Here is a 26,678-nt window from a genome sequence, read left to right on the forward strand (position 1 = left end):
GCTGTGGCGGGTTCCCATGCGGTGAATGCAGCGAGCCACTCAAATGTGCATTAACATTGGCAGGGAAGATCCCACTGGCAGGAGGGGCCGGAAAATTATGGCCAAGGTTTTTTTTTTCAGGAGAGGGGAAATGATGGTAAATTTAAAGAAATCATTAACATGGGGACCAGGAGGGGAATTCTGGTGGTCAGTAATTTTGCAGGAATAGGGTGAAGGGAGTAGGAGGTGGGTCCAGTGGACAAGATGAGCTCAGAGAGGGCATGAGAAGAGATAGAAGAGAAAGTAGAGAAAGATGTGAGTTCAGGGATTAGGGCAGCCAGGGACTTTAGAGGAGGTTTGGCCAAGTGGACTCATGGAAGGGAGGGACAGAGTAGAGGGAGCTGACTGGATGGTTTCCATCATAGTGACAAAGGAATCCATGAGCTCCTCTCATTTATTGTTGGAGGTGAGGATGGAGGCAACAGGGAGATGGATTTCATGTGATAGTTTGCAGAAGAGAAAAGAAGCCGGGGTTATCTTTGCATTCCAGGATGATCAAGGAATAGTGAGCTGTTTTACCAAATGAGAGTAAGACCTGATAATGTGTTAAGTGGTCCAAGCAAATCTGGTGGTGCATGGCTAAAGCAATTGTCTTCCATGTTCACATTCCATGGGCCTCAGAGAGTGGAGATGTGGGTCATATCAGGGGGAATGGCCAGGCTGAGAGAGGATAATGGTTAATGCAGACTAGCACATCAAAGATGGAGGTGAGGGTACCATTGAGTTAACCAATAGCTAAGGAAATGTCATGGTGAATGGAAGGCGAGATAGTTTGGATTTCAGAGTGCAGTTGGAAGTGAATTGGGGGACGGTTTTTTCCAGGGACAGATACAGAAAGAGATATCGCCAGGGTGAGGATGGCGGACGTAGGTGGAGAGTGATAAGGAAGTAATCAGAGATGGCCTTATCTGTGATTCATACAATGCGATTAGCAAGACCAAATGAGATGGCAAGGTCAGGGGAATGGCTATAAATATGGGATGGGGAGTTCGTATGGAGGGAGAGAGATTTAGGGAGGATAAGAGAACTCAGAGGTTGAGATGAGGTGAAAAATCAAGGTAAGTAATGCAAACTGGGTTTTAAAGACCAGGATGGGAAGAGAATTTGGAAGACAAAGAATTCTAAGCACTGAGGCCATAGGAAAAGAGTGGGAGAGTTGACATTGAGTCTTGAGTTTATTGTAGAGAACAGGCAGGAAAGAGTGGGATTTTTAGGCTGGAGTATTTCAAACATAAGTGCCCAGATTTTTGCTCCAGGGTCAAGTACACAGAGTTAGGAGAATCACTGGCTCCACAAACACAACCTCTAAAAATGTCTGCCGAGCTTCCGATTTTCGGTCCCTGGTTGCGGGGTGGGGGGGACTGGACTCCATCTTCTCCTTCTTTGGCAGTCCCTCAGGACCGAGGATGACTTTCATCCACTCCGGGGTTGTCAGTTCTGAGGTGACTAAGAGTTTGATGAGGAGGATGGGTGGGATGCTCAGATTTTGGTCCACTCCTTCCACTGTTTGTGCTTGGCCTCCACCTGGACCTGTCGGAGACGTTAAGAATGGCCGATACCTTCGTAGATGCTTCTTCTCCAGTTTGAACAGTCTCGAGCAAGAGATTCCGACATATCGGTGGGGACGTTGTATTTTTTTAAGGTGGCTTTGAGGAGGTCCCTGAAATGTTTCCTCTGCCCTACCGGTAACCGCTTGCCATGACGAAGCTCGGAGTAGAGAGCTTGGTTTGGTGGTCTTGTATCAGACATGCAGATGATGTGGCCCAGCCAACATGGCTGATTAACCATAACCAGTGCCTATACTGGGGATGTTGGCCTGACAGAGGACTCTGATATTGGAGCACCTAACCTGCCATTGAATTTGCAGGAGGCATCGTAGGTGATATTTCTCCAGGGATTTAAGCTGTTTGCTACATACTATCATGTCTCTGATGCGTACAGGAGGGCAGGTAGCGCTGCAGTCCTGTAGACCATGAGCTTGATGCCAGGTTCGAGCTCTTTGTCATCAAACACTCTTTTCCTCAATCGGCCGAAGGCTACGCTGGCACACTGACGGCGATTCGTTGTTGATATCTCGCTTCACTGAGAGGAGGCTCCCAAGGTCTGGGAAATTATCCATATTGTCCAATGGTGCACCGTGGATCTCAATAGCTGGAGGGGGTGGGGTGGGGGCAGTGTTGCGCGGTGGGAGCAGGCTGGTAGAGGACCTTTGTCTTCCAGATGTTTAGCCTAGGGCTCATTCTTTCATACACCTCTGTGAATGCATCGATGATAGTTTGGACCTCAGCCTTCATGTGTCTGTAGACCTGTTTTCTTTCCCTTGAATTTTGGCGGTGGTTCTGGTTCAGGAATGCCTTGCGCTTGTGACTCAGCAGCTCCTGGATCTCCTGGTCGTTCTCGTCAAACCAGTCTTGATGTTTCCTGGTGGAGAAACCAAGAGTATCCTTGCAGGTGATGGTTATGGCAGATTTTAGGGCAGACCAGACACTGTGGGCATTTTGTGGTTCCTGTTCGTTGAACATGGCCAGGTCACTTGTGAGACACTGCCTGGGTAGGCATTTCTTCGCAGAGCCCTTGAGCCTATCAACATTGATTGTCCAGGTTGATGGAGATAGTAGCCCAGGTTAGGCAATGGTTGTTCCAGCAGCTGTCAGCTCTTGTCATGGCACATGTGATGTGAACATCCTTGCAGTCCCTTGCTTGGATGATGACATGGTCAAGCAGGTGCTAATGTCTGGAGCGAGGGTGTTGCCATGGGGTCTTTTACTCGTCTCTCTGATGAAATAAGGTGTTCAGTATGTTCAGACCATGTTCTAGGCATTTCATCAGAAGGGGGACTTTGTCGGTGTTAGCTTTCCATACACCTTCCTTGCCAATCCTGTCTCTCCAGAGATTTTATTGTCTATTCCAATTCTGGCATTGAAATCATTAAGGAGAATCAGCTTGTCTCCCGTGATAATGAGAAGTGCCGTATTCAGGGGCAGGACTTAGGATTTTCAGATAGTTCCACTATTTTTGTCATGACGGAGAAGCTCTTTGTCGTGATGAAAATCTGGGCCAAGATAAACTAAAGAATGTAGATCAGGGGGAGAATAACCATAACTATCCAAATGAAATGGAGCAACATGCACAATATTGTAAGGTTGCATGATGGATACAAGATGGAAACAGGGCATTTGGTTCAGTCTTTAGTCAATATGTCATGAAGCTATTATGTGTATAATATCTTGGAAAATATTTTTCTTTTAAAATAGAGGTTTAGTCTGTGAGCATGTCTTAATTGGATTAAAGGCAGCTAGCCTGGGTGCTTTGATATGAACTCGTTTTGATATGTAAGACAGATAGGTGCATTTGCATTTTTTGAATAGACCATTCAAGAAGTGGGGTAAAAACTTGACGCCTTTCTAGCAGCTACCAAGCAATATGTTTATATTACTATAAAATTGTACTTTGAAAGGGGTTTTATTGTTAGAGAGGTTTAGTTCAGTGGTTGTCGATACAATACGAATTAACATTCAATGAAGCAATAGGTATAACTTCAGCAATTTTCGGGTGTGCAGAGCAGAGGCAATATAAGATCAAAGCCTGTAAGCCTACCACTGTGTCTGCAAGCAACCAAAGTAAAAAGAACTTCATTTTGAAGTTGTAAGGAGAAAATGCTTTGCCTGGTGTTCGTTTGAGTCTATGGGTTGCTGTTGCCTTAATGGAGATTAGTTTGGCAATTTGTTAAAAGTTATGACAGCCATAATTTGTACCATGTGTATATATACATTTTAACCTGTGTAAATTAATAAAATTTTTAATTTAGTTTAATGTAAAACTTCGAGAACTGGTGGTCTGATTCCTGAATTTAGAGTTGCATCTCAAACATAACACTTAAAATTATAGGTTATGACAGTTGTTTAAAGTTTCCCTCTGAGATTTTTAAATAACTCCGCTTTACCAACTGCATCGGTCATAACAAATAAGACTTTCTATTTCCTCATACCAGGCAGCATCCTGGTGAATTGGCATTGCACACATGAGCCTCAATATTCTTCCTGTAGTGTGGAACCGAACACTCTGACAGGGTTATTAAGGTTTTGTGTTTCATTATAACCCCTTGGTTATATTGGAGCAGGGGTGGTGGTGGGCGGGCACTGAAATTGGCAGTCCATCTACCATATTCAAATTGATAATCAAGGGTCAATGGTTTGTTACCAAGCCAATTAACCCCGATAATGCGCTGCCCATGCCATAATATGGGTGTGGCATGGGCAGGCAGGTGGGATTGGGCAGCCCGATTTTTAATAACAGATCCCTCAAAGAGTGGGAACAAAGGGAGGGTTGGTCTCTATCTCTGCGGGCTGCCCTTTGAGGATTGGGGTCAGTCCCGCTAAGATATCCCAGACTTCTTTTTGACCCACCTGTTACATTAAACTCACTACCCCCACTCCACCAATCACCTCCCTCCTCCCTAACCTGCCAAAACCCTCCCTGCCCAAGGTGCAGGACTTACTAGTCTCCGGGATCTACTGGGCCCTCTTCTTCCTTCTTGTGGAGTCTTGGCATCACCCACTAATGCACTCTTGGAACTGGTGGAGCTGCAGTGAGGGGCAGAAGTCTCACACTACCCCTGTTTAGCCCTCCAGCAGCACGTTATGGCTGTTGGGGGCGTGGGGGTGGATGGACTGGAACGAAGTGGGTTCGCTCCATGTCGATGGGCTGGCTTCCTCCCCCACTTAATACTCAGCCCATGAATTCTTCTCTCTTTCCATCTTGTACCCCTGACTTGGTGTCTCGTAACATGTTTGGCACTGCAAAAACAGTTGAAATATTTAGCAGAACCAGAAGCGCCCGTTAGTGGGAGCAGAAAAAAAGTGTTGACTAATCACCTGCCCATTATACACCCTGTCCAACTTCTTCCATTAACATAATGGGCGGCTGATTTACATGTTGTATAATTTATCTGTTGTTGGATTAATTGAAGTTCAGAATCATATATTCTAACAGCTTTTCTTGTCATCCAGGTCAGCCTATCCAACCTCAAAATGCTCTGGACGCAGCCACTGCTAATATCATTGCTGTTCTGTTGTTTCAACAACGATTTGATTATGAAGATGAATCCCTCAGGAGATTCTTGACAACTGTGCATGAAATTCAAAAGGACAAATCAAGTCCAATGGTTGAGGTAAGGCCAAATATGTCATCATTTTGCAGGACACAATCATTGTCCCGTTCAGGTAAATGTGCCAAGCTGAAACTAACTGATACTTCAGAAATTAAATGATGATGTTTGCTTCATGGTGAAAGAAAGGACAAAGGAACTCAGGTCCCACATGGGTTTCAAAAACTTATTCCAATAGGATAATACAATGTGATTCAGGGTCTTATTCATTTTGAATAATACAATGGGTTTTAGGACCCGATTCCAATAGAATATTACAAGAGATTCTGGATTTTAGTCCAACTTTTTTTATATATTCATTCACGGGATGTATGGGGTGCATTTATTCCCTAATTGATCTTGATAAGGTGGTGAGCTGCCTTCTTGAACCGCTGCGGTCCATGTGGTGTAGGTACACCGACAGTGCGTTAGGGAGTTCCAGGATTTTGACCCAGTGAAAGTGAAGGAATGGTGATATATTTCCAAGACAGGATGGTGTGTATCTTGGAGGGGAACTTCCAGGTGATGGTGTTCCCATCTATCTGCAGTCCTTGTCCTTCTAGTTGGTAGTGGTCGTGGATTTGGAAGGTGCTGTCGAAAGAGCCTTCGTGAGTTCCTGCAGTGCATCTTGTAGGAGGTACACACTGCTGCCACAGTCCGTCAATGGTGGAGGAAGTGAACGTTTGTGGATGTGGTGCCAATCAAGCGGACTGCTTTGTCCTAGATGGTGTCAAGCTTCTTGAGTGTTATGGGAGCTGCACTCATAGGGGCAAGTGGAGAGTGTTCGATCACACTCCTTGCTTTTACCTTGTAGATAGTAGACAGCCTTTGGGGAGTCAGGAGGTGAGTCATTCACCGCAGGATTCCTAGCCCATGATCTGCTCTTGTAGCTATGGTATTTATATGGCTAGTCTAGTTCAGTTTCTGGTCAATGGTAACCATCAAGGTGTTGATAGTGGGGGATTCAGTGATGGGAATGCCATTGAATGCCAAAGGGTGATGGTTTGATTCTCTCTTGTTGGAGATGGTCATTGCCTGGCACCTGTGTGGCGTGAATGTTACTTGCCACTTCTCAGCCCAAGCCTGGATATTGTCCAGGTCTTGCTGCATTTGGACATGGACTGCTTCAGTATCTGAGGAGTCGTGAATGGTGCTGAACATTGTGCAATCGTCAGCAAACATCCCCACTTCTGACCTTATGATGGAAGGAAGATCATTGATGAAGCAGCTGAGGATGGTTGGGCCGAGGACACTACCCTGTGGAACTCCTGCAGTGATGTCCTGGAGCTGAGATGACCGACCTCCAACAACCACAACCATCTTCCTTTGTGCTAGGCATGACTCCAACTAGTGGAGAGTTTTCCCCTGTTTCACATTGCTAGGGCTCCTCGATGCCACATTTGGTCAAATGCTACCTTGATGTCAAGGGCTGTCACTCTTACCTCGTCTCGGGAATTCAGCTCTTTTGTCCATGTTTAAACCAAGGCTGTAATGAGGTCAGAAGCTGAGTGGCCCTGGAGGAACCCAAACTGGGCATCAGTAAACAGGTTATTGCTAAGCAAGTGCTGCTTGATAGCACTGTTGATGACCCCTTCCATCACTTTGCTGATGATTGAGAGTAGACTCATAGGGTGGCAATTGACTGAACTGGATTTGCCTGATTTTCTACTTGGCAATTTTCCACATTGTGGGATAGATGCCAGTGTTGTAGCTGTACTGGGACAGCGTGGTTATGGGCGCGGCAAGTTATGGAGCACAAGTCTTCAGCACTATTGCCGGAATGTTGTCAGGGCCCGTAGCCTTTGCAGTATCCAGTGCCTTCAGTCATTTCTTGATATCACGTGAAGTGAATCGAATTGGCTGAAAACTGGCATCTGTGATGCTGGGGACCTCAGGAGCTGGCCGAGATGGATCATCAACTTGGCATTTCTGTTTGAAGATGGTTACAAATGCTCAGTCTTGACTTTTGCATTTATGTGCTGGGCTCTCCCATCATCGAGGACGGGGATATTTGTGGAGCTTCCTCCTCTGATTAATTGTCCACCACCATTTATGACTGCATGTGGCAGGACTGCAGAGCTTTGATCTGATCCATTGGTTGTCGAATTGCTTAGCTCTGTCTATAATATGCTGCCTCAGATGACTAGCATGCGTTTAGTCCTGTGTTGTAGCTTCAGCAGGTTGGAAACTCATTTTTAGGCATATCTGTTGCTGCTCCTGTCCAGCTCCCCAACACTGTTCATTGAACTAAGATTGACCCCCTGGCTTGATGGCATTGGTCGAGTGAGGGATGTGCCAGGCCATGAGGTTACAGATTGTGGCTGAATAAAATTCTGCTGCTGATGGTCCACAATGCCTCATGGATGCCCAGTTTTGAGTTGCTAGGCCTGTTCTGGGTCCATCTTATTTATTATGGTGGTAATGTCACACAACACAATGGAGCATATCTGCAGTGTGAAGGATTGTGCAGTGCTCAATACTGTCGTGGACAGGTATATCTGCGACAGATAGTTTGTTGAGGATGGCGCTTGGTAGTTTTTCCCTCTTGTTGGTTCCTTCAATACCTTCCACAGGCCCTGTCTGGAAAATATGTCCTTCAGGAAACAGCCAGCTCGGTCAATAGTGGCACTACCAAGCCCCTCTTAGCGGTGGACGTTGAAGACCCCCACTCAGAATACAGTCTGTGGCCTTGCAGCCCTTAGTGTTTCTTCCTAATGGTGTTCAACATGGAGTACTGGTTCATCAGCTGAGTGATGGTGCTGGGGAGGTAATCAGCAGGAGGTTTCTTTGCCCATGTTTGACCTCATGCCATGAGACTTCATGGGGTCCAGAGCCAGTGTGAAGGACTCCAAGGGCTACTGCCTCCAGACTGTACACCACTGTTCTGTCAACTCTGTTGGGTCCATCCTGCCAATGGGGCAGGCATATCCACATGATGGTGGTGTCTGGGGCATTTGTTGGAAGGTATAATCTGTGAGTATGACTATGTTAGGCTGACAAATCTTTGGGACAGCTCTCCCCATTTTGATACAACACCCCCAGATGTTAGTAAGGAGGACTGGGCTGGGTGTGCCTTTGTCATTTCCAGGTTGATGTCAGCCAGTCTATCCAGTGTTGTTCTTATTCATCGGTTTGATACAAATGAGTGGCTCGCTGGGCCATCTCATAGGTCACTAAGATTGAACCATATTGCTGTGAGTCTGGAGTCACATGTTAGCCAGGCCAGGTAAAGATGGCAGATTATCTCCCCTGAAGGACATTAGTGAACCAAATGGGCTTTGATGACAATCTGATGGTTTGAAGATAATCATTACTGAGACTCACTTTCTACTCCAGATTTATTAACCAATTGAATTTAAAATGCTCTCCTTGCCATGGTGAGATTTGAACTCCTGTCTCTCGACCATTAGTCCAGGCCTCTGGATTACCAGAACAGTAACATTACCACTGTGCTATTGTCCCCTATAACTGAAATATTTGATTGTGTTTTACAGATAACTAATGCACTGCCCTTTCTGAAATTTCTACCTGGAGCCCACAAGAGAGTCATGGATCAAACAAAGGAAGTGATGGCATTTTTGATTCCTACAATTGCAAAGATTCGTAAGCAGCTGAATGAAAATGACGTGACAAACTACACTGAGGCATTTCTGGTCAAACAGAAAGAGGTACCATGCTTAATCAGATCCTATAAGACCATAAGACATAGGAGCAGAAATTAGGCCATTCAGCCCATCATGGCTGATAAGTTTCTCAACCCCATTTTCCCGCCTTCTGCCCATAACCTTTGATCCTCTTACCAATCAAGAGCCTATCTATCTCGGTCTCAATAACCTGGCCTCCACAGCCTTCTGTGGCAATGAATTCCATAGATTCACCACTCTCTGGCTAAAGAAGTTTCTCCTCATCTCTGTTCTAAAAGGTCTTCCCTTTACTCTGAGGCTGTGCCCTCGGGTCCTAGTCTCTCCTACTAATGGAAACATCTTCCCCACGTCCACTCTATCCAGGCCTTTCAGTATTCTGTAAGTTTCAATCAGATCCCCCCTCATCCTTCTAAACTCCATCGAGTATAGACCCAGAGTCCTCAAACGTTTTTCATATGTTAAGCCTTTCATTCCTGGGATCGTTCTCGTGAACCTCCTCTGGACCCTCTCCAGGGCCAGAACATCCTTCCTGAGATACGGGGCCCAAAATTTCTCACAATATTCTAAATGTGGTCTGACCAGAGCCTTATAAAGCCTCAGCAGCACATCCCTGCTTTTATATTCTAATCCTCTCGAAATAAATGCCAACATTGCATTTGCCTTCCTAACTACCGACTCAACCTGCAAGTTAACCTTAAGAGAATCCTGGACTAGGACTCCCAAGTCCCTTTGCAATCCAGATTTCTGAATTCTCTCCCCATTTAGAAAATAGTCTATGCCTCTATTCTTCCTGCCAAAGTGCATGACCTCACACTTCCCCACGTTGTATTCCATCTGCCACTTCTTTGCCCATTCTCCTAACCTGTCCAAATCCTTCTGCAGCCTCCCCGCCTCCTCAATACTACCTGTCCCTCCACCTATCTTTGTATCATCTGCAAACTTAGCCAGAATGCCCTCAGTTCCTTCATCTAGATCATTAATGTATAAAGTGAAAAGTTGTGGTCCCAACACTGACCCCTGCGGAACTCCACTAGTCATCGGCCGCCATCCTAAGAAGGACCCCCTCCTCCCAGACAGCCAATCTTCTATCCATGCTAGTACCTTGCCTCTAACACCATGGGCTCTTATCTTACTGAGCAGCCTCCTGTGCGGCATCTTGTCAAAAGCCTTCTGGAAGTCCAAGTAGATAACATCCATTGGCTCTCCTTTGTCTAACCTACTCGTTACCTCCTCAAAGAATTCTAACAGATTTGTTAGGCATGATCTCCCCTTGATGAAACCATGCTGACTTTGCCCAATTTTATCATGCACTTCCAAGTATTCTTAATAATGGACTCTAAAGCCTTACCAACGACCCAGGTAAGGCTAATCGGCCTGTAATTTCCCGTCTTTTGCCTCACTCCCTTCTTAAACAGGGGGGGTTACATTAGTGATTTTCCAGTCCTCTGGGACCCTCTCTGACTCCAGTGATTCCTGAAAGATCACCACTAATGCCTCCACTATCTCTTCAGCTATCTCCTTCAGAACTCTGGGGTGTATCCATCTGGTCCAGGTGATTTATCCACCCTCAGACCTTTCAGTTTTCCTAGCACCTTCTCCTTGGTAATGGCCACCATACTCACCTCTGCCCCCCGACTCTCTTGAACTTTGGGGATGTTATTCGTGTCTTCCACCGTGAAGACTGACGCAAAGTACCTATTCAGTTCCTCCGCCATTTCTTTGTTCCCCACTACTACTTCTCCAGCGTCATTTTCCAGCAGCCCAATGTCCACTTTTGCCTCTCTCGTACCCTTTATATATTTTAAAAAAAACTCTTGCAATCTTCTTTTATATCACTGGCTAGTTTACCCTCACATTTAATCTTCTCCCTCCTTATTTCTTTTTTAGTTGTCCTCTGTTGGTCTTTGTAGGCTTCCCAATCCCCTGCTCTTCGCCACATTGTATGCTTTCTCTTTAGCTTTTATGCTGTCCCTGACATCCCTTGTCAGCCATGTTATCCTTGTCGCCAGTTTGTTATGGACTTCATTTTCCAGGTAGGTTTCTCATTAGAAACATCGAACTTTATTTACAGACTGCAGCAGCAGTTACATGCCTCCATCAAACTCCACAACTAGAAGAAGAACTCCCATTCTAAGGTTCCCTGCGCTTAGAACTGATTCGTTCACACTGTCACGTGATACTATATAACAGAATGGGCAGAACTTTATGTCTGAGGCGCGCACCCGACCCAATCGGGCAAAACATCGCGCGAGAAGACATTGGGTGAGCGTCCCAATGTCATCATGCTCTCATGCGATACTTCGTTCAGCAGTCGCACGTAAAAGTCGGAAACGCGCCCACTGACAATCAAGAAGGCATTTAAGCCCATTAATGGTGCAATTGTTTCCCATCTTTTTGTGGCCCATCCAACCTTATGGTTGGTGGATGGATGGAGGTGGCCTTTGCATTTATCATCAAACCTCATCCAAAGGTGGGATGAAATTTCCGTTATGAAATAAAATTAAAATAAATATTTGTGGACAGCAATTTTATCAGCAATAGTTTCAGATGCTTGATTGTGATGCATGGAAATTTTTTTGCAGCTTTTGAAATCTTTATTTGATCATTTTCAGGTCTGCAACTTCCTGAGGCAGCTGCCTGCCTTCAGGGAGCTTTCTCGTAGCGCTCACCTGCGCCCGTGGTGACGTCATCACCCGCCCTCTTCCCACCCCCACAGTGCTGAGCTTTTCAGCACACGTTTCACGCTGCCTAGCCGTTAATGGGTCAGCTAGCGTGAAATTGCGGTCAGGGAACGAGTACGGTTGGGGTCCCTTTCCCAACCGCTCCCTGGCTCGCCGATCGCGCACACCTGCCTGCTAAAGGTAATATTCAGACCAATAAGTCTTAAAGCTACAGTCACTATATTCATTAAAGCTACAGTTACTATAGTGACCTAATACCAAACAGTGGGAATAGGCTTCCCTCCAGTCTGAAAAACAACTATTTACTACCACTAATCTCTGCTTCCTGTCAATTAGTGTACGCACTGCCATTTCATCTCATTTAATTTTGCTCACAAGTTTATTATTCAGAACTCTGGGAACACCTTTTGAAAATCAATCATATTACCCTTATCAGCCATTACCTCATCAAAGAACTCAATCAAGTTAGACAAATATGATTTATCTTTAATAAGTCTGTGCTGGTATTCATTTAATACTCTACACTTTACCAAATGGACTCTAAAAGTCAGCATCGGCTGACGTGTCATTGCTGGGTTTATCCCACTGGCCTTTTGTGAACTGGGGTATGATATTTGCAACCCGCCATTCCAACTACTTCACCTCGGCTACCTCAGAGGGCAGTTTTAAGAGTCAATCATGTTAATGTGGGAGTGGAGTCAGATATAGATCAGCCTGGATAAGGGCAGCAGTCACTTTCTCCCCAAGTGACATGAAAGAACCAATTGGTCTTTCATGACAATCCAATATTGTCAGCAGGGTGACCAACTCTTATGAAATAAGTGACACTTCAACAATGAGACTGGGAAGTGGGAGGGAGTACAATTTGCTGGTGACCCATTGAATAAGATGGCGTTGGCGAGTCTAAGAGCGGGGCTGCAGGGCTGGGGTAGTTGGAGGGGAGGAAGGTGTTGTGGCGTTGTGGATATGGGTGTTTCTGGTGACCTTAAGAGCAGAGGCAACGAGTTGGTTGGGGGCAGGGGTGGCATTAAAGCAACAAAAACTTACAACTTATCTTGTGGAGTCACAACATTATCATCTCTCTGTCGGTCACTTCACAGACTTGCAGTTCTGCTCAAATCACTCAACTGACACTCCCAAACTCAGTCACCACTGGTTGTCCCAGAAATAATGTACAAAAGGCATCCTTTAAGGGATGCAGGACAAACAGTGAATATAAGGGGCAATCCCTTAAAATACAGGGCAGTTGGTTACCCTGATTATCAGGGTCTCTTTCACTCCTGCCAGTTGTAAAATGGACAGTTTTATTGAAACCTAATTGCTCACCTTTCAATTCTCACCTCAAGGAAGCAGGGAATCCGGACTCCTTTTTCCATGACAAAAATATGTTCAGGTTGATCACTGAACTGTTCGCTGCTGGATCAGAAACCACGTCCACCAGCCTTCGCTGGGGTCTGCTTCTCATCATGAAATACCCAGAGATTCAGAGTAAGTACTCAAGAAATTTCTCTTCACGTATTTATTCAAGCACTTACTTCTGAGTCGAGAAGGAAAATTATAGAGAACAGAAACATTGGTGGATTTTAACTTCCGATAGGGTGGGTAAGACAAGGGAATGGGACAAGAGGGCAAGGGGAGAGGTGAGCAGATGTTTGGTGCCGAATCAGTCAATGACCCTCTGGAAACAGGCATCTGGAGGCCACCCAGGGTAGGTTTGGTGGTGACTCAGAGCAGTCACCAGTGGGAACATTTCACATGAATGAAAGGCCACATGCAGCAGATTGTACCCTCCCTCTCCAGAATATAAAGCCCCTCACTGCTCTCCTGATTATTCCTCGCTCTCCCTGTTCCACTTCTCCTCACTATCTGTTCTCTGATCGCCTCACTCTGCATACTCCCTCTCTCAATTACCCTCCTGATGATCTCCCTTTCTCCTGATTACCCCCCATAGGCCCCTTGATATTCATAACGTTTCCCAATTGGGCCCCTCTCCTGCTTGCCCTACTCCATGTTCACAGCCCCCTCTCCAATGCCTTACATCTTCTGTGTGTTCCCTCTCCCAATCTCTCCCTCTTCTTTTCCCCCATTTCCTGGTATTGCCACAACCAAACTCCTCTTCCCCTTCCCACCCCTTTCATTCCATAATACGCTGGTCCATTTCTCAGTCACCTCTTCCCATGGCACCTTACCATGCAAACTCAGGAGATGTAACAGCTGCCCTTTTACCTCCTCTCTGCTCACTATCCAAGGCCCCAAACACTCCTTCCAGGTGAAGCAGTGCTTTACTTGTATTTCTTTCAATCCAGTCTATTGTATTCGCTCCTCACGATGTGGACTCCTCTACACCACAGAGTTGGAGACCAGATGCAGACTGAGTAATCACTTTGTGGAACACCTCCTCTGAGTCTGGAAGCACGACCCCAAGCTTCCAGGGGCCTGTCACTTTAAATCCTCACCTTTATCTCACACTGACTTTTCGGTCTGCTGCACTGTTCCAGTGAGGCTAACACTTCATCTTTCAATTAGGAACTTTATGGCCTTAATTCTGGATTCAACAATAAGTTCAACAATTTCAAACCATAAACCCTGTCTCCCATTTTGTTTCCTTCTCCTCACTTGTTTCGTTTTTCTTTTCTTTCAGTCAGTAGCATCACTGCTCTATGCACATCTTCTGTTTCTTTTCTTGCCACACCACCATGCCCTTGGCCTCGGAAGACTAACTCTTCTGTCTTTCAATCTCTCCTGTCTTCCACCCTATCACAGACCCTACCTTTTTGCCAATGTCCCAGCCACCCCTTGCTCAAAATTTATTACATCTCCAATTTTTCCAAAGTCACAGACCTGGAAATGTTAACACTGTTTCTCTCTCAACACAAATGCTGCCTGTCCTGCTAAGCTTTTTCCAGTATTTTCTGTTTTTATATCAGATTTCCAGTATCTGCAGTATTATCCTTTTCAATTTCCTGGTAATGACTGTTCTGCACCACCACTGACGTTGAATTTTGCACATCCTTTATCTGAAGACGGGTCAGGCTCCCTCAAAAGGGGTCAACTGAAATTATCAAGATCTATAGATTTTTAGGTTGGGTAGGGACATTGATGGATATGGAGCAAAGATGGGTGAGTGAAGATGAGATGCGGATTAGCCTTGATCTAATTTAATGCAGGGACAAGCTAGAAGGGCTGAATGATCTCTTCCTGTTCCTATGTTCCAAGGGAAGGGACCAGACTCTGAGCTAAAGAGTATCTCACTTTTTTTTGCTATCTGACACCCAACATTACTGGTTTGCCTTTTAGAGAGAGTGCAGGAAGAAATTGATCGGGAGATTGGAACCGAGCGTCCCCCCAGAATGGAAGATCAGCAAAGGTTACCCTACACCAATGCTGTGATATATGAGGTCATGAGGTTTGCCAGTGTCATTTCAATGATTACTCGTGAAAATATCGCTGACACACACCTCAAGGGATATTTTATTCCCAAGGTAAAACTGCAGATGGTGAGAGTTGAAAGGTTGGATGATTGTGCCTCTCAGCAATTATGGGGTTTCCAGTTACATAGGGCGGGATTTTCCCGGCATTGTACTAAGTGCGGGAGCGGGCGTCAAAACTGGAGCTTTTCCCATCAGCTGCAATGGTGGGTTTTTGTGCCGTCATTAATTATGATGCACAGGAAACACGCCGGATCACTGGTGGTCTGTTAAATGTCAAAGGGAGATGGTTAGGTTTTCTCTTGTTGGAGATGGTCATTGCCTGGCATTTGTGTGGCATGAATGTTACTTGCCCAAGTAAGCCCAAATTTGAATGTTGTCCAGGTCCTGCTGCATGCTGGCTTCATTATCTGAGTAGATGTGAATGGAACTGCAATTGGATGCCAATAAAATACAAATTTAGATAATGTTCCAAAATTTGGAAATAATTAGTTGGCAAAATAAGGTGTGGCTAGGTTTGGTAGGTAGAGACATGCAGATTCCAACCCCTGAATGCAATGCGGTGTTCCCTGCAAAAGCCTGGCACTGAATGTCGCGAGTGCTGCACGATGTAAGGCGGGCGAACTAAGCTCGGAGTGACGAGTGAAGCACAGGTCGCCAGGTGCATGTCACTTACGTGTCCTTGTGAAACACATCGCTCTAATTGCACGCCTGATTGCACATGGCCTGATGATCCAGCGTGTGGGGATAATTCCGGCGAGCAGGGCTTATAACGAGATGGAAATGTATTAAAATAACGTTCCAGACATGCCGCGGCAGGAAACGCCATTGACAGGTGGAGCGCACGATGACGTAAATTGCAATCTCGCAGTACTTTCCACTCCCGCCCACCGCAAATGGAGGTGGAAAATTGCAGCCAATGTCTTTTCATACGGCTGTTAAAAAACTTCAGTTATGAGGGTAAAATTGGTAAAGGTTTTGGCATCATCAAAATGACTTTTTTTATATTCGTTCATGGGATGTGGGCATCGTTGGCTAGGCCAGCATTTATTGCCCATCCATAATTGCCCTTGAACTGGGTGGCTTGCTCAGCCATTGCAGAGGGCAGTTAAGGGTCAACCACATTGTTGTAGGTCTGGAGTCACATGTAGGGCAGACCAGGTAAGGACAGCAGATTTCTTTCCCTAAAGGGGCAGTAGTGAACCAGATAGGTTTTTACAACAATCGACAATGGTTTCATGGTCATCATCAGACTTTGAATTCCAGATTTTTATAGAATTCAAATTCCACCATCTGCCATGGCAGGATTCGAACCCGGGTCCCCAGAGCGTTTCTCTGGGTCTCTGGATTATCAGCCCAATGACAATACCACAACGTCACCCCTCCCCCCATATCATCTGTCCACATGATACTAAAACACTCACATCAAAATGCAATTCCTGTCTACAAAACCTTACCTTCTGTTACATTTTTTAGGGCACATCTCAACCTGGTACCTGCTGTACAGCAATATATAGGGCGGAATCTTACGGCCCCATCGTGGCGGGTGGGGTGGGGGGGGCCGTAAAATGCAGCAAGGTGTTAAAAATCCCATTGACTTCGGCAGGACCGTAAAATCCCACCAGTGTAAAATTGCGCCCATAGAGACAGAGACACAAATACATGGAGAGAGGGAGACAGAGAGAAAACGGAGAGATAGAGACAACCAGAGAGAGAAGAGAGAGAAAGACAAACAGAAACACAGACAGAGAGTGTGAGAGGAATGGAGACAGACCAACAGGGAGAGACAGAGTGGCAGAAAGGTGGTAACAAAGACAGTTAGTGACTGACACATTAAGGGGGCAACTGAAAGCAATTTTTCATGGCCTGTCCACGTTTACGGTTGGCTGAAGGGCCAATCAGCCAGGCGGCCTTTACATTTTTGCTCAAACCTCAATCCAGGCAGGGTGAAATCTCCATGGGGAAATAAAATAAAAAGAAATACCTGGGACTGAGGTTTGCTTTCAGGTGCTTGATTGTGCTGCATGGACATATTTTGCAGCATTTTTGTTGTTTTGTTTATTCTGTGGAGGTCTGCAGCTCCCCGAGGCAGCTGTCTGCCTTCAGGGAGCTCAGTGGAAGCGCTCACCAGCACACGCAGTGACATCGGCGCCAGCCCTCTTCCCACCCCCACCGGCAGCGCTCAGCCTTTCTCAGCTGTTAATTGGCCAGCCAGCGGGAAATCACGATCGGAAGCCCAATTCCCGTCTGCTCCCGGTCCCGCCGATCGCCCCTTGCTCCTGTGGCCACCCTCGCATACCTTCAGTGACTCCTGGCCCTGACCATCTGGCCTTCACCCTCCCCTTCTCAATCTCCTCCTCCTCCTCTCCGCCTCAGTGGAGGATGCTTTTCCCATGGGGACCGCTACCCTCATGTTGATCACAGCATAAAGGCTGCAATGCAGATGAGGCACTAGGAGCACACGTCTACACTCAACATTCAGATTGAAACACCTATAGATGACACTGAATATACGCCCTCCAAGAATAACTACACACAATCCACAGCAGGCTGGAATGCAGAAGTCAAACACTGAATCCAACTGCAGTTTTTAAACACACCCAGGCATACAACTATGGAGAAAAATGAGTTTCCCACCTGGCAGTTTTCTCACACTCTAAATGTCCCCTCAGCATGCATTGCTGCAGTTGAGTGAATGGCTAAAGAGCCCAAGTACCTATTAATGGACAATTTGAATATGATGGGCAAGCTCCCAATTCCTAGAGAGGATTGTTTCTTCCAGCATGATGACGTTGGGAACGCAGGCAGAGAGAGACAGGCAGAGGCCAAGAGAGATAGAGAGCGTGAGTGAGACACAGGTAGAGACAGAGAGAGAAATCTAGAGAGGGATACATGGATGCGAAAGACATAAAACTCTTGTGGGTGTAGAATGATGCTGCTGTTTCTCAGTATGAATGAAGTTAAAATCCCACACACGAGGAGATAATCAGCAAAGTTCATCAGCAGAAAACAGCAACTTTTGGGAGAATGTTATAAATGGTTTGAAAATGTTTCCGATCCACCACAGTGAGAAGATTAAATGGCTTGGTTCCAGGACAGGAATTAAACCACATGCTACCTGCTGCTGATCTAGTTTGTTATTCTTTTACAGAAAAGTCACATCGTAATTGGGCTTTTGTCAGTGCTGCGGGATAAAACTCAATGGGAGAAGCCGGATGAATTCAACCCGTCCCACTTTCTGAACTCTGAGGGGAGACTTGTTAAGAGAGAGGCTTTCCTGCCTTTCGGTGCAGGTAATAAACAACTCAGGAAACGTGTTAAAGTTCTTATTGCTGAGAGATACAATTGACTGCCTGGGCCAACACCTCTAGTGTCACTCATAGTGGGCTTATTACATCTGCGGCTCCTGTATCTCCTGCCATGCCTGACGATGGGGCAGAGTCAAACTCAACAATTACCTGAGCTGAGGACTCAAATGTCTCCCTTCTGTGTTGTCCTCTTGCCTGATATCCATGTACATGGGGCTACCAGCAGCTAAAATTACAACCCTGGGAGGAAGAATAGAAAAGCAGAATATTATTTTAATGGAGAGACTGCAGAACTCTACAGAAGGATCTGGGCGTCCTGGTACATGAATCACAAAATGTTAGTATGCAGGTGATTCAGAAGGCAAATGGAATGTTGGTGTTTATTGTAACGGGAATGGAATATAAAAGTGGGGAAGCATTGATACAGCTGTAGGACTTTAAGGAAAGCACACCTCGAGTACTGTGTATAGTGCTGGTCTCCTTACTTAGGAAAGGAAATAATTGCATTATAAACAGTTCAGAGAAGGTTCACTCAACTGATTCCTGGGTTGAAGGGCTTATCGTATAAGGAAAGGTTGAATAGGTTGGGCCTATACCGACTGTTGTTTAGACAAATGAGAAGTGATCTTATTGAAACACATAGGATTCTGAGGGGGCTTGACAGGGTGTTGCTGAGAGGATGTTTCCCCTTATGGGGGAGTCTAGAAATAGAGGACACAGTTTAAAAATAAGGGGTCTCCCATTTATGACAGAAATAAGGTGAATTTTTCTCTCCCAGATGCTAGTTAGTCTTTGGAATTCTCTTCCACAGACAGCAGGAGAGGCTGGGTCATTGAATATATTCAAGGTTGAGCTCACCAGATTTTTGATTAACAAGGGAGTCAAGGGTTATGGGGGGCAGACAGGAAAGTGGAGTTGAGACCACAACCAGATCAGCCATGATCTTACTGAATGGTGGAGCAGGCTTGAAGGGCTGAATGGCCTCCTCCTGGGTAGGGAAGGTGCTGTTCGATATGATCTGCCAGTCATTGCGACACATGGCCTACATACCTGGCATCACACCGACACTAAAATTCAAATCAACACATACTCATTTGTGATAGACAGAATTACTTTTTGGTTTGATGGCAACATCCTGTAAGTGGAGAAAGCCACTCGTGTTGCTACAGCACAGTAACAGTGTGCAATGGCTAGCTGCTCAAACTTTTCAGACACCTTACCCTGTCCCCTGCAACCACTCAAACTGACCCTTCACCCGCCACAGATGGACCCTCACCCCCCCCACCCCCCACCATATCACATCCTACTGCCCCCTCAAACATCAACTGTACCCTCCCAGCATGACTACCCTCAGTTAGCCCCCCAAGATTCCCCCATTGATACCACAGACCCCCTCCCTCTGAATACCACCCATCACTGTCCCCTCCTTTCTCACCCCTTGCCCTTGCTTGAAAGCCCTTGCTTTCCCATGGTCCCTGTACTGCTCCCCTGTCCCTTCAACCCCACCACTCCCTGCAAGGCTCCCTGGTTTGATCTCCTCCCACTCCCGGCATTCCCACCCCCCTCTCTGCTACCTCTCCCCCACCACCTCCATGTTGCAGCACCCACTGCGTAGTCTGCCATCTGTCCCCTTCATGTTTCAGCACCCTACCCCATGTGATTGGCACGCACGTTCCACCAAGTGAAGCAGCCTGCGCCTTCCCGGTAAGTGCGGTCGTGTTCTGGACAGGAGTAAACTCCCGCTGGCCAAGCAGATAATATGCCGGCCGGGACAGTATTTCGGTAAGATGCCTTTAGCCTCAATAGCGACCTGCCATTAACCACCATGACGACCAGGACCGCAGTTTCCCGCCAGCGTTTACTGCCATCGGGAGCCCAATTTGCATCATCCCAACGTGTTCTCCGTCCCTGCCAGCCACAAACCCAGCTGCTGGTGGGGAAAAAAATTCCCCCCAGAATGTCCAACGTTAGATATGATTCCATCATTTGGCAACACTTGCTAAACAATCCTGACTGTGCTAAGAATTACACTGAAGACCAATTAAAGTTTGTCAGTCAGGCTCGCATGCTAGAAGCCACATTTATTCACACACACAGAGCCCTGGGCTTTGCAGTCAGAAGGAACACATCTGTGTATTATGCCTTTTCTAACTAAACAAAAGCTTGGGGAACCGCCATTCCCTGGTTCATTTCCCATGCCTTGACCAATCAGTCGATTTGCCTGGTTTGAATTTGAAAAGCTTGTTAACAGTTAACTGTTTTCGGTTACATTCTCCATGCCAACATCACTAGCAATCAAAGTCCACTTGCCAACCAATCAGCACTCTCTTCTCATGCAGTATAAATTCTTGTTTTCCTTTACTGACCTGATGGGTGCAAGATGAAAATCTTCGATTGCATGTCTCTTTTTTCAGCAATACTCAAGTTCTGTTCTACCAAATGACTAAAAGGAGCTATTAAGACAGGTGACCGACAGCTTGAACAGATAAGTAGATTTTAGGGAGTGTCTTAAAGGTGGGAAGAGAGAGATAGAGAGGCTTAGTGAGTGAATGTCTAATTGAAGAAAATTCTGGCTCATTCAGAGCGATGACAGAGAGGCACTAGAGGGGCCATGGGAGGCAGTGCTGAAATATCGCCTGAGCGTTTTCAGTGGACAGGTGGGATCTGATGAATGTTGGACAATATCTATGAGGGGAAATAAGAGAAATAGTGGGGGAGGTGGAGGGCAAGGAGAGATCCTCACAGGAGAACTCTGAGGACATAACATAAGAAATAGGAGCAGGAATAGATGACACAGCCCCAGGAGCCTGCTCCACCATTCAATATGATCATGCGTGATCTTCGGCGTCAACCCCACTTTCCTGCCTGCTCCTTATATCGCTAGTTTTCCTGAGAGACTATCTGTCCATCCCAGCCTTAAATATTGTCAACGATGGAGCATCCACAACCTTCTGCAGGAGGGATAAAACCAGAAGTGCTGATAACACTCTGGCATCATCTGTGGAGAGAGAACAGAGTTAACGTTTTAAGTCCAATACTCTCCTTCAGAACCATTCAGTACAGAAGTCCAAAGATTCACAACCCTTTGAGTGAAAAAATTTCTCCTCATCTTAGTCCCAAGTGATCTTCCCTTTACCCTGACATTGTGCCCCCGTGTCCTAGGTTCCCCAACCAGGGGAAACAACTTCTCAATGTCCCCCATCTCAAGCCCCTTCAGAATATTTTATGTTTTAATGAGATCACCCCTCATTTTTCTAAACTCCAGTGAATATCAATGCGATTTCCTCAGATTCTCATCATAGGACAAGCCTCTCATCCCGGGGACCAGTCTAGTGAACCTTCACTGTACCACTTTCAATGCAAGCATATCCTTCCTTAAATATGGAGACCAAAACTGCACACAGTATTCCAGGTGAGGTCTCATCAAATCCCTGTACAATTATAGCAAGTCTTATTTATTCCTGTACTCCAATTCCCTTGAAATACAGGTCAACCTGCCATTTGCCTTCCTCATTGCTTCCTGTACCTGCTTGTTGACTTCCTTGTCCAAACACACCCAAGTCCCACTGAACATCAACATTTACATGTTTTGTATCTTTTTAAAAATATTTTGCTTTTCTACTCTTACAGCCAAAGTGAATAGCTTCACACATTATATACCCTGTCTGCCACCTTGTTGCCCACTCTCTTAACCTGTCTAGATCTCTTTGCAGCCACTTTGTGCTCTCCTTACAGCTTGCATTTTCAACTAGTTTTGCATCATTAGCAAACATTACTCTCTATCCCTTTATCTAAGTCATTAACATATATTGTAAATAACTTAGGCCCCAGCACTGAGAACCAGGTTTGAATCATACTTTGTACACAAGGTGGTGGTGAGTTGCCTTCTTGAATACCCACATTGCTGTTAGGGAGTTCCAGATTTTTGACCCAATGACAGTGAAGGAATGGCGATATAGTTCCAAGTCAGGACAGTGTGGGACTTGGAGAACTTTCAGGTGGTGGTCTTCCCATGCATACATCTGCTGCCGTTGTGATAGAAGGTCCTGGGTTTCGTGGCTGTTATTAAAGGAACTAGATGCTGCAATGCATCTTGTAGATGGTACATTCTACAGCCACTGTGCGCCAATCGGAGTGAGTGAATGTTTAGAGTGGTGGCGGGGTGCTGATCAAGCGGCTGCTTTGTGCCGGGTGGTAATAAGAGCAAAATACTGTGCGTGCTTGAGATCCTGAAATAAAAACAAAAAGTGCTGGAAAAACTCAACAGCTCAGGCAGTATCTGTGGAGAGAGAAACAGAGTTAATGTTTCTAGTCCTATATGACTCTTCTTCAGAACTGGAGAGTCAGAAATGTGATGGGTTTTATGCTGTTGAAAAAGTGAGAGGGTCAGGTGGAAACAAAGGGAAGGTCAGGGATAGGGTGGAGGGCCTGAGAAATTAAATTACAAAGATATCATGGAACAAAATGCAAAGGGATTGGGAATGGTAGTAGTAAAGGAACAAATTATTGGTCCGGAGAAGGCATTAATAGCAGAATAGAGGTAGGCGCTGTCTGAAAGCAAAATAGCAGAATATATTAATACAAAATAAAGATCAGCACTGTCTGAAAGAAAAACATGAGAACGAAATACAGACCAGCACTCAGGGAAAAAAATTACAAAATGAAGGATAGAGTTCATGGTCTGAAATTGTTTAACTCAATATTGAGTCCAGAAAGTCTGATCGGAAGATGAGGTGCTATTCTTCAAGCTTGCGTTCAGCTTTACTGGAACATTAAAGTGTGTGTTTTGGATGGTGTCAAGTTTCTTGAGTCTTGTTGGAGCTGCACTAACCCAGGCAAGTGGCGGTATTCCATCACACTCCTGACTGTGCCTTGTCTCAAACTTTGAGGAGTTAGGAGTAAGTTACTCACAGTAGAATTCCCAGCCTCTGACCTGCTTTTGAAAGCAAAATTTATACTGGCTGCTGCAGTTAGGTTCCTGCTCAATGGTTACCTCCAGGATGAAACCCCAATCCAGCAGGTTTCAACAGTGAAAGTGCCGCTGAATGTCAATGGGAAATGGATAGATCTCTTGTTGGCGATGGTCATGGCCTGGCATTTCAGTGGTGTGAATGTTACTTGCCACTTATCAGCCCAAGCTTGAAAGTTGTCTAGGTTTTGCTGCACATGGACACAGACTGCTTTAAAATCTGAGAAGTTGCCAATGTAATTGTGCAGTCCAAAAAAAACATTCCTACTTCTAATGGAGGGAAGATCATTGATAAAGTAGCTGAAGATCTCTATACCCTGAGGAGCTCATGCAGTGATGTCCTGGAACTGAGATGATTGCCCCCCAATAACCACAACCATCTTCTTTGTGCTAGATATGACTCCAACCAGTGCAAAGTTTTCCCCCTGATTCCCATTGACTTCTGTTTTGCTAGGGCTCCTTGCTGCCACACGGTCAAATGCTGCCTTGATGTCAAGGGCAGTCACTCTCACTTCACCTGTTGAGTTCTGCTCTTTTGTCCATGTTTGGACCAAGGGTGTAATGAGGTCAGGTGTCGAGTAGTCACAGCGGATCCCAAATAGAGCATGCTGAGTAAGTGTCGCTTGATGAACCTGTCAACGGCACCTTCTATCGCTTTGCTGATAACCGAGAGTAGACAGGTGAGGCCATAATTGGCCGTTTGGATTTGTATGGACAGAGGCTGGGGAGAAAAGGCATTTTCCAGAGTGTAGTGGACGAGGAGCTTGCTTACACAAGAGGCAGGTGGCATTGAGATTATCTGGTGGACACATTAATTGGTAACGGGTTGTACTATCAGTAGAATATGTATTGAAGAACAATATTTTGTTTGGTAAAACTGAATATTTACACCATCTTTTAAAACCTCTTTTATTATTCCTCAGGCTCTAGGGTTTGTGCTGGGCAGAGTCTGGCCAAGATGGAGCTCTTCCTGTTTTTCACAACTTTGCTGCAGAAGCTTAAGTTCCAGGCACCAGCCGATGTGACTGACCTGGACCTCACGCCTGTTCATGGACAAATATATTTTCCCAAACCCTATAAGCTCTGTGCTGTACCCCGGGAATAGGAAGTCCGGCAAACGATTAGACCGCTCCGATATTGTGCATCCGGGAACAGTCCTCCTGAAGATAATTGCTTCCATATAATTAGAGCTCATTTAGTGCTATGAGAGCAAGAGATTTCTGCATGTAAATGTTTCAGTCCTTTGCAGGATAGGATGTGAGGAAACACCCATCATATGTCCTTCTGGATACTGTGAATCCTGATTTCATGCCAGTGGGAGATTTACATTCAACTAATGAGGCTGCACTCATCCTGACATTTAAAATGGTTTTATCCCTTGGTTAGAATAACTGAGCAAGGAATTCCATCTGAATACTTGCTACTGTAGCCAGAGGTCTCAGTTCCAAACTGGGGAGAATTTCTCACTGTAATTGGAACAGTGGATTTTCCAAATCAGTGACGACAGCAAAATTATAAACATGTTCTTTCATCCCTATTTCTGCTTTGACTAGAAATGACAAAGAAATAAACCAATTTCCAAAATTTCTCCAGGGGATCATTCCCCAGCCCCTTATTCTTGTGTCAATGTGAACCGGGGCAGCTGGGGGTGGGGGAGTCTCAGAATGAACTGGGGAGGATGAGGTTGGGGAGAGTCTCAGTGTGAGCAGGCGGAGAAAGTGACAACATGAATTGGGGCGACACAGAATCATACAATGGTTACAACACAGGAGGCCATTCGGCCCTTCGTCAGCTCTCTGCAAAAGCAACTCAGCTAGTCCCACTAACCTGCCCTTCCCCCATAGCCCTGAATTTTTTACTCTTTGGATGATTATCCAATTTCCTTTTGAAAGCTGCAATTGGCTCTACCTCCTCCAATGCATTCCAGATCCTAACCACTCGCTGCATAAAAAAATCAAGAATCACAGAATGTTAACGCCCAGAAGGAGTCCATTCACCTCATGTGGCCTTTGGTTATTTTGCCATTCACCTAATTGTGCGTCCTCTGATTCTCAGCCATTCTGCCCGTGGGAACAGTTTCTCCCTGTCTACCTCTCTACTCACCTCATTCTGCCTATCAAAATGTATTACTTCATACTTCTCTGCATTAAATTTAATCTGTGCTGTGTCCACCCATTAGGGGAAATACAGTACCAATTTATTGAAAGGGAATGAATTACTTAAAATCTCCAGGCAGCCAGTGCTACCAAGCACATTAACAGTTAAAGGTTACCAGATGAATCTTGCATCGCCTTAGGGCCTGCAAACAACAGAAAGGCCTTGGGAGTCAGACTGGAATCAGAGGATGGCAACAACATAGATTAAGTGCTCTTCAACAGATAAGGAAAGGTCAGATGGTCCCAGCCTAGATAGAGGGAGAGGTCTCTGTCGACGTGAAAGAGCATGTAAGATGTAACCGATATGCTGACAAGATTGGAATTTGAACATTATTCTTGACGTGATCAGTCGTGTATAAAATAAGCTGCATGCTTGTAGTTTGGAAGAGGGCGATCTCAAGCTGCCTTGAGATGGTTCTCTCCTTGCAATTGCTCGAATAAACGATCGTGACCTGTACCTGAGCCTCCTGTGGTCCGTTTGTCAAAGATACCACAACATCTGCATTAAATTTAATCTGTGCCCTGTGTCCACCCATTCTCCGTGTCCTCTTGAAGTCTATCACTAATCTACTCACAGTACTCCCAGGTGTCGTGACATCTGCTCATTCTGAAATTTTGCCCAACACGCCAAACTCTGGATCTTGTGAAGAAATCAAGAAAAACGGTGGTCCTAATATCCAATGCTGATGTAGCCCATTATAATGGTTGTGGTTTATCACTGACAAAGAGATTAGTCATTCTTTTCTTTATTTTGGCAGTGTTAAGTAGCCTGCACTGAACACAGTGTCTTACTGAGGCCAAAGGATAGGGAGGGCCTTCCCACCTCCTCCAAATCACCTGTTCTCCACATCAGGCAATGTTATCTCCAGTTTGATTTTAAATGCTATTGAATTTTTAAACTTCTCTGTGAGGGTCTTTCTGCTGCCTCAGGAACAGTTGACTCAGAACGTCCACAACAACGAAAACATCAACGCTTAAGAATCAGCATCAAGTCTCCAGACACAAAGATCAAACCTGATCTATTACTCCTACAGGTTTTATTAAACATTTGTCTGTCTGTCCTCATTATTTGTGTCTTACCGGACACACAAGTCCAAAAACCATGAACACCTACAGCGCTGTTAGGAAGGAAGTTCCAGGATTTTGATCCAAAGGCAGTGAAGGAACGCCAATATACTTCCAAATCAAGATGATGTGAGGCTTGGAGGGAGTTGATTGGTTGATGTGGTGTACATGAACTTCCCAAAAGTGTTTGATGAAGTGTCACATTACTGTCTTGTCAGCAAAGCTGAAGCCCATGGAATAAA

The 26,678-nt window shown here is 45.5% G+C and overlaps 1 protein-coding gene across 1 annotated transcript in view; it reads left to right on the forward strand.

The window, feature by feature from the left end:
• LOC144674118 (cytochrome P450 2K6-like) overlaps positions 1-25,821 on the forward strand; it is a 45,175-nt gene extending 19,354 nt beyond the window's left edge. The window contains exons 4-9 of the mRNA XM_078535625.1: positions 5,049-5,209; positions 8,680-8,853; positions 12,857-12,998; positions 14,808-14,992; positions 18,090-18,231; positions 24,139-25,821. Of these exons, the coding sequence (XP_078391751.1) occupies positions 5,049-5,209; positions 8,680-8,853; positions 12,857-12,998; positions 14,808-14,992; positions 18,090-18,231; positions 24,139-24,320 (986 nt within the window). The 3' untranslated portion in view covers positions 24,321-25,821. The remainder of the gene's footprint in view (positions 1-5,048; positions 5,210-8,679; positions 8,854-12,856; positions 12,999-14,807; positions 14,993-18,089; positions 18,232-24,138) is intronic.
• The last annotated feature ends 857 nt before the right edge of the window (positions 25,822-26,678 follow it).

The sequence above is a fragment of the Cetorhinus maximus genome, unplaced genomic scaffold (genome assembly GCF_964194155.1).
Source record: "Cetorhinus maximus unplaced genomic scaffold, sCetMax3.hap1.1 HAP1_SCAFFOLD_561, whole genome shotgun sequence".
Lineage (NCBI taxonomy): Eukaryota > Metazoa > Chordata > Chondrichthyes > Lamniformes > Cetorhinidae > Cetorhinus > Cetorhinus maximus.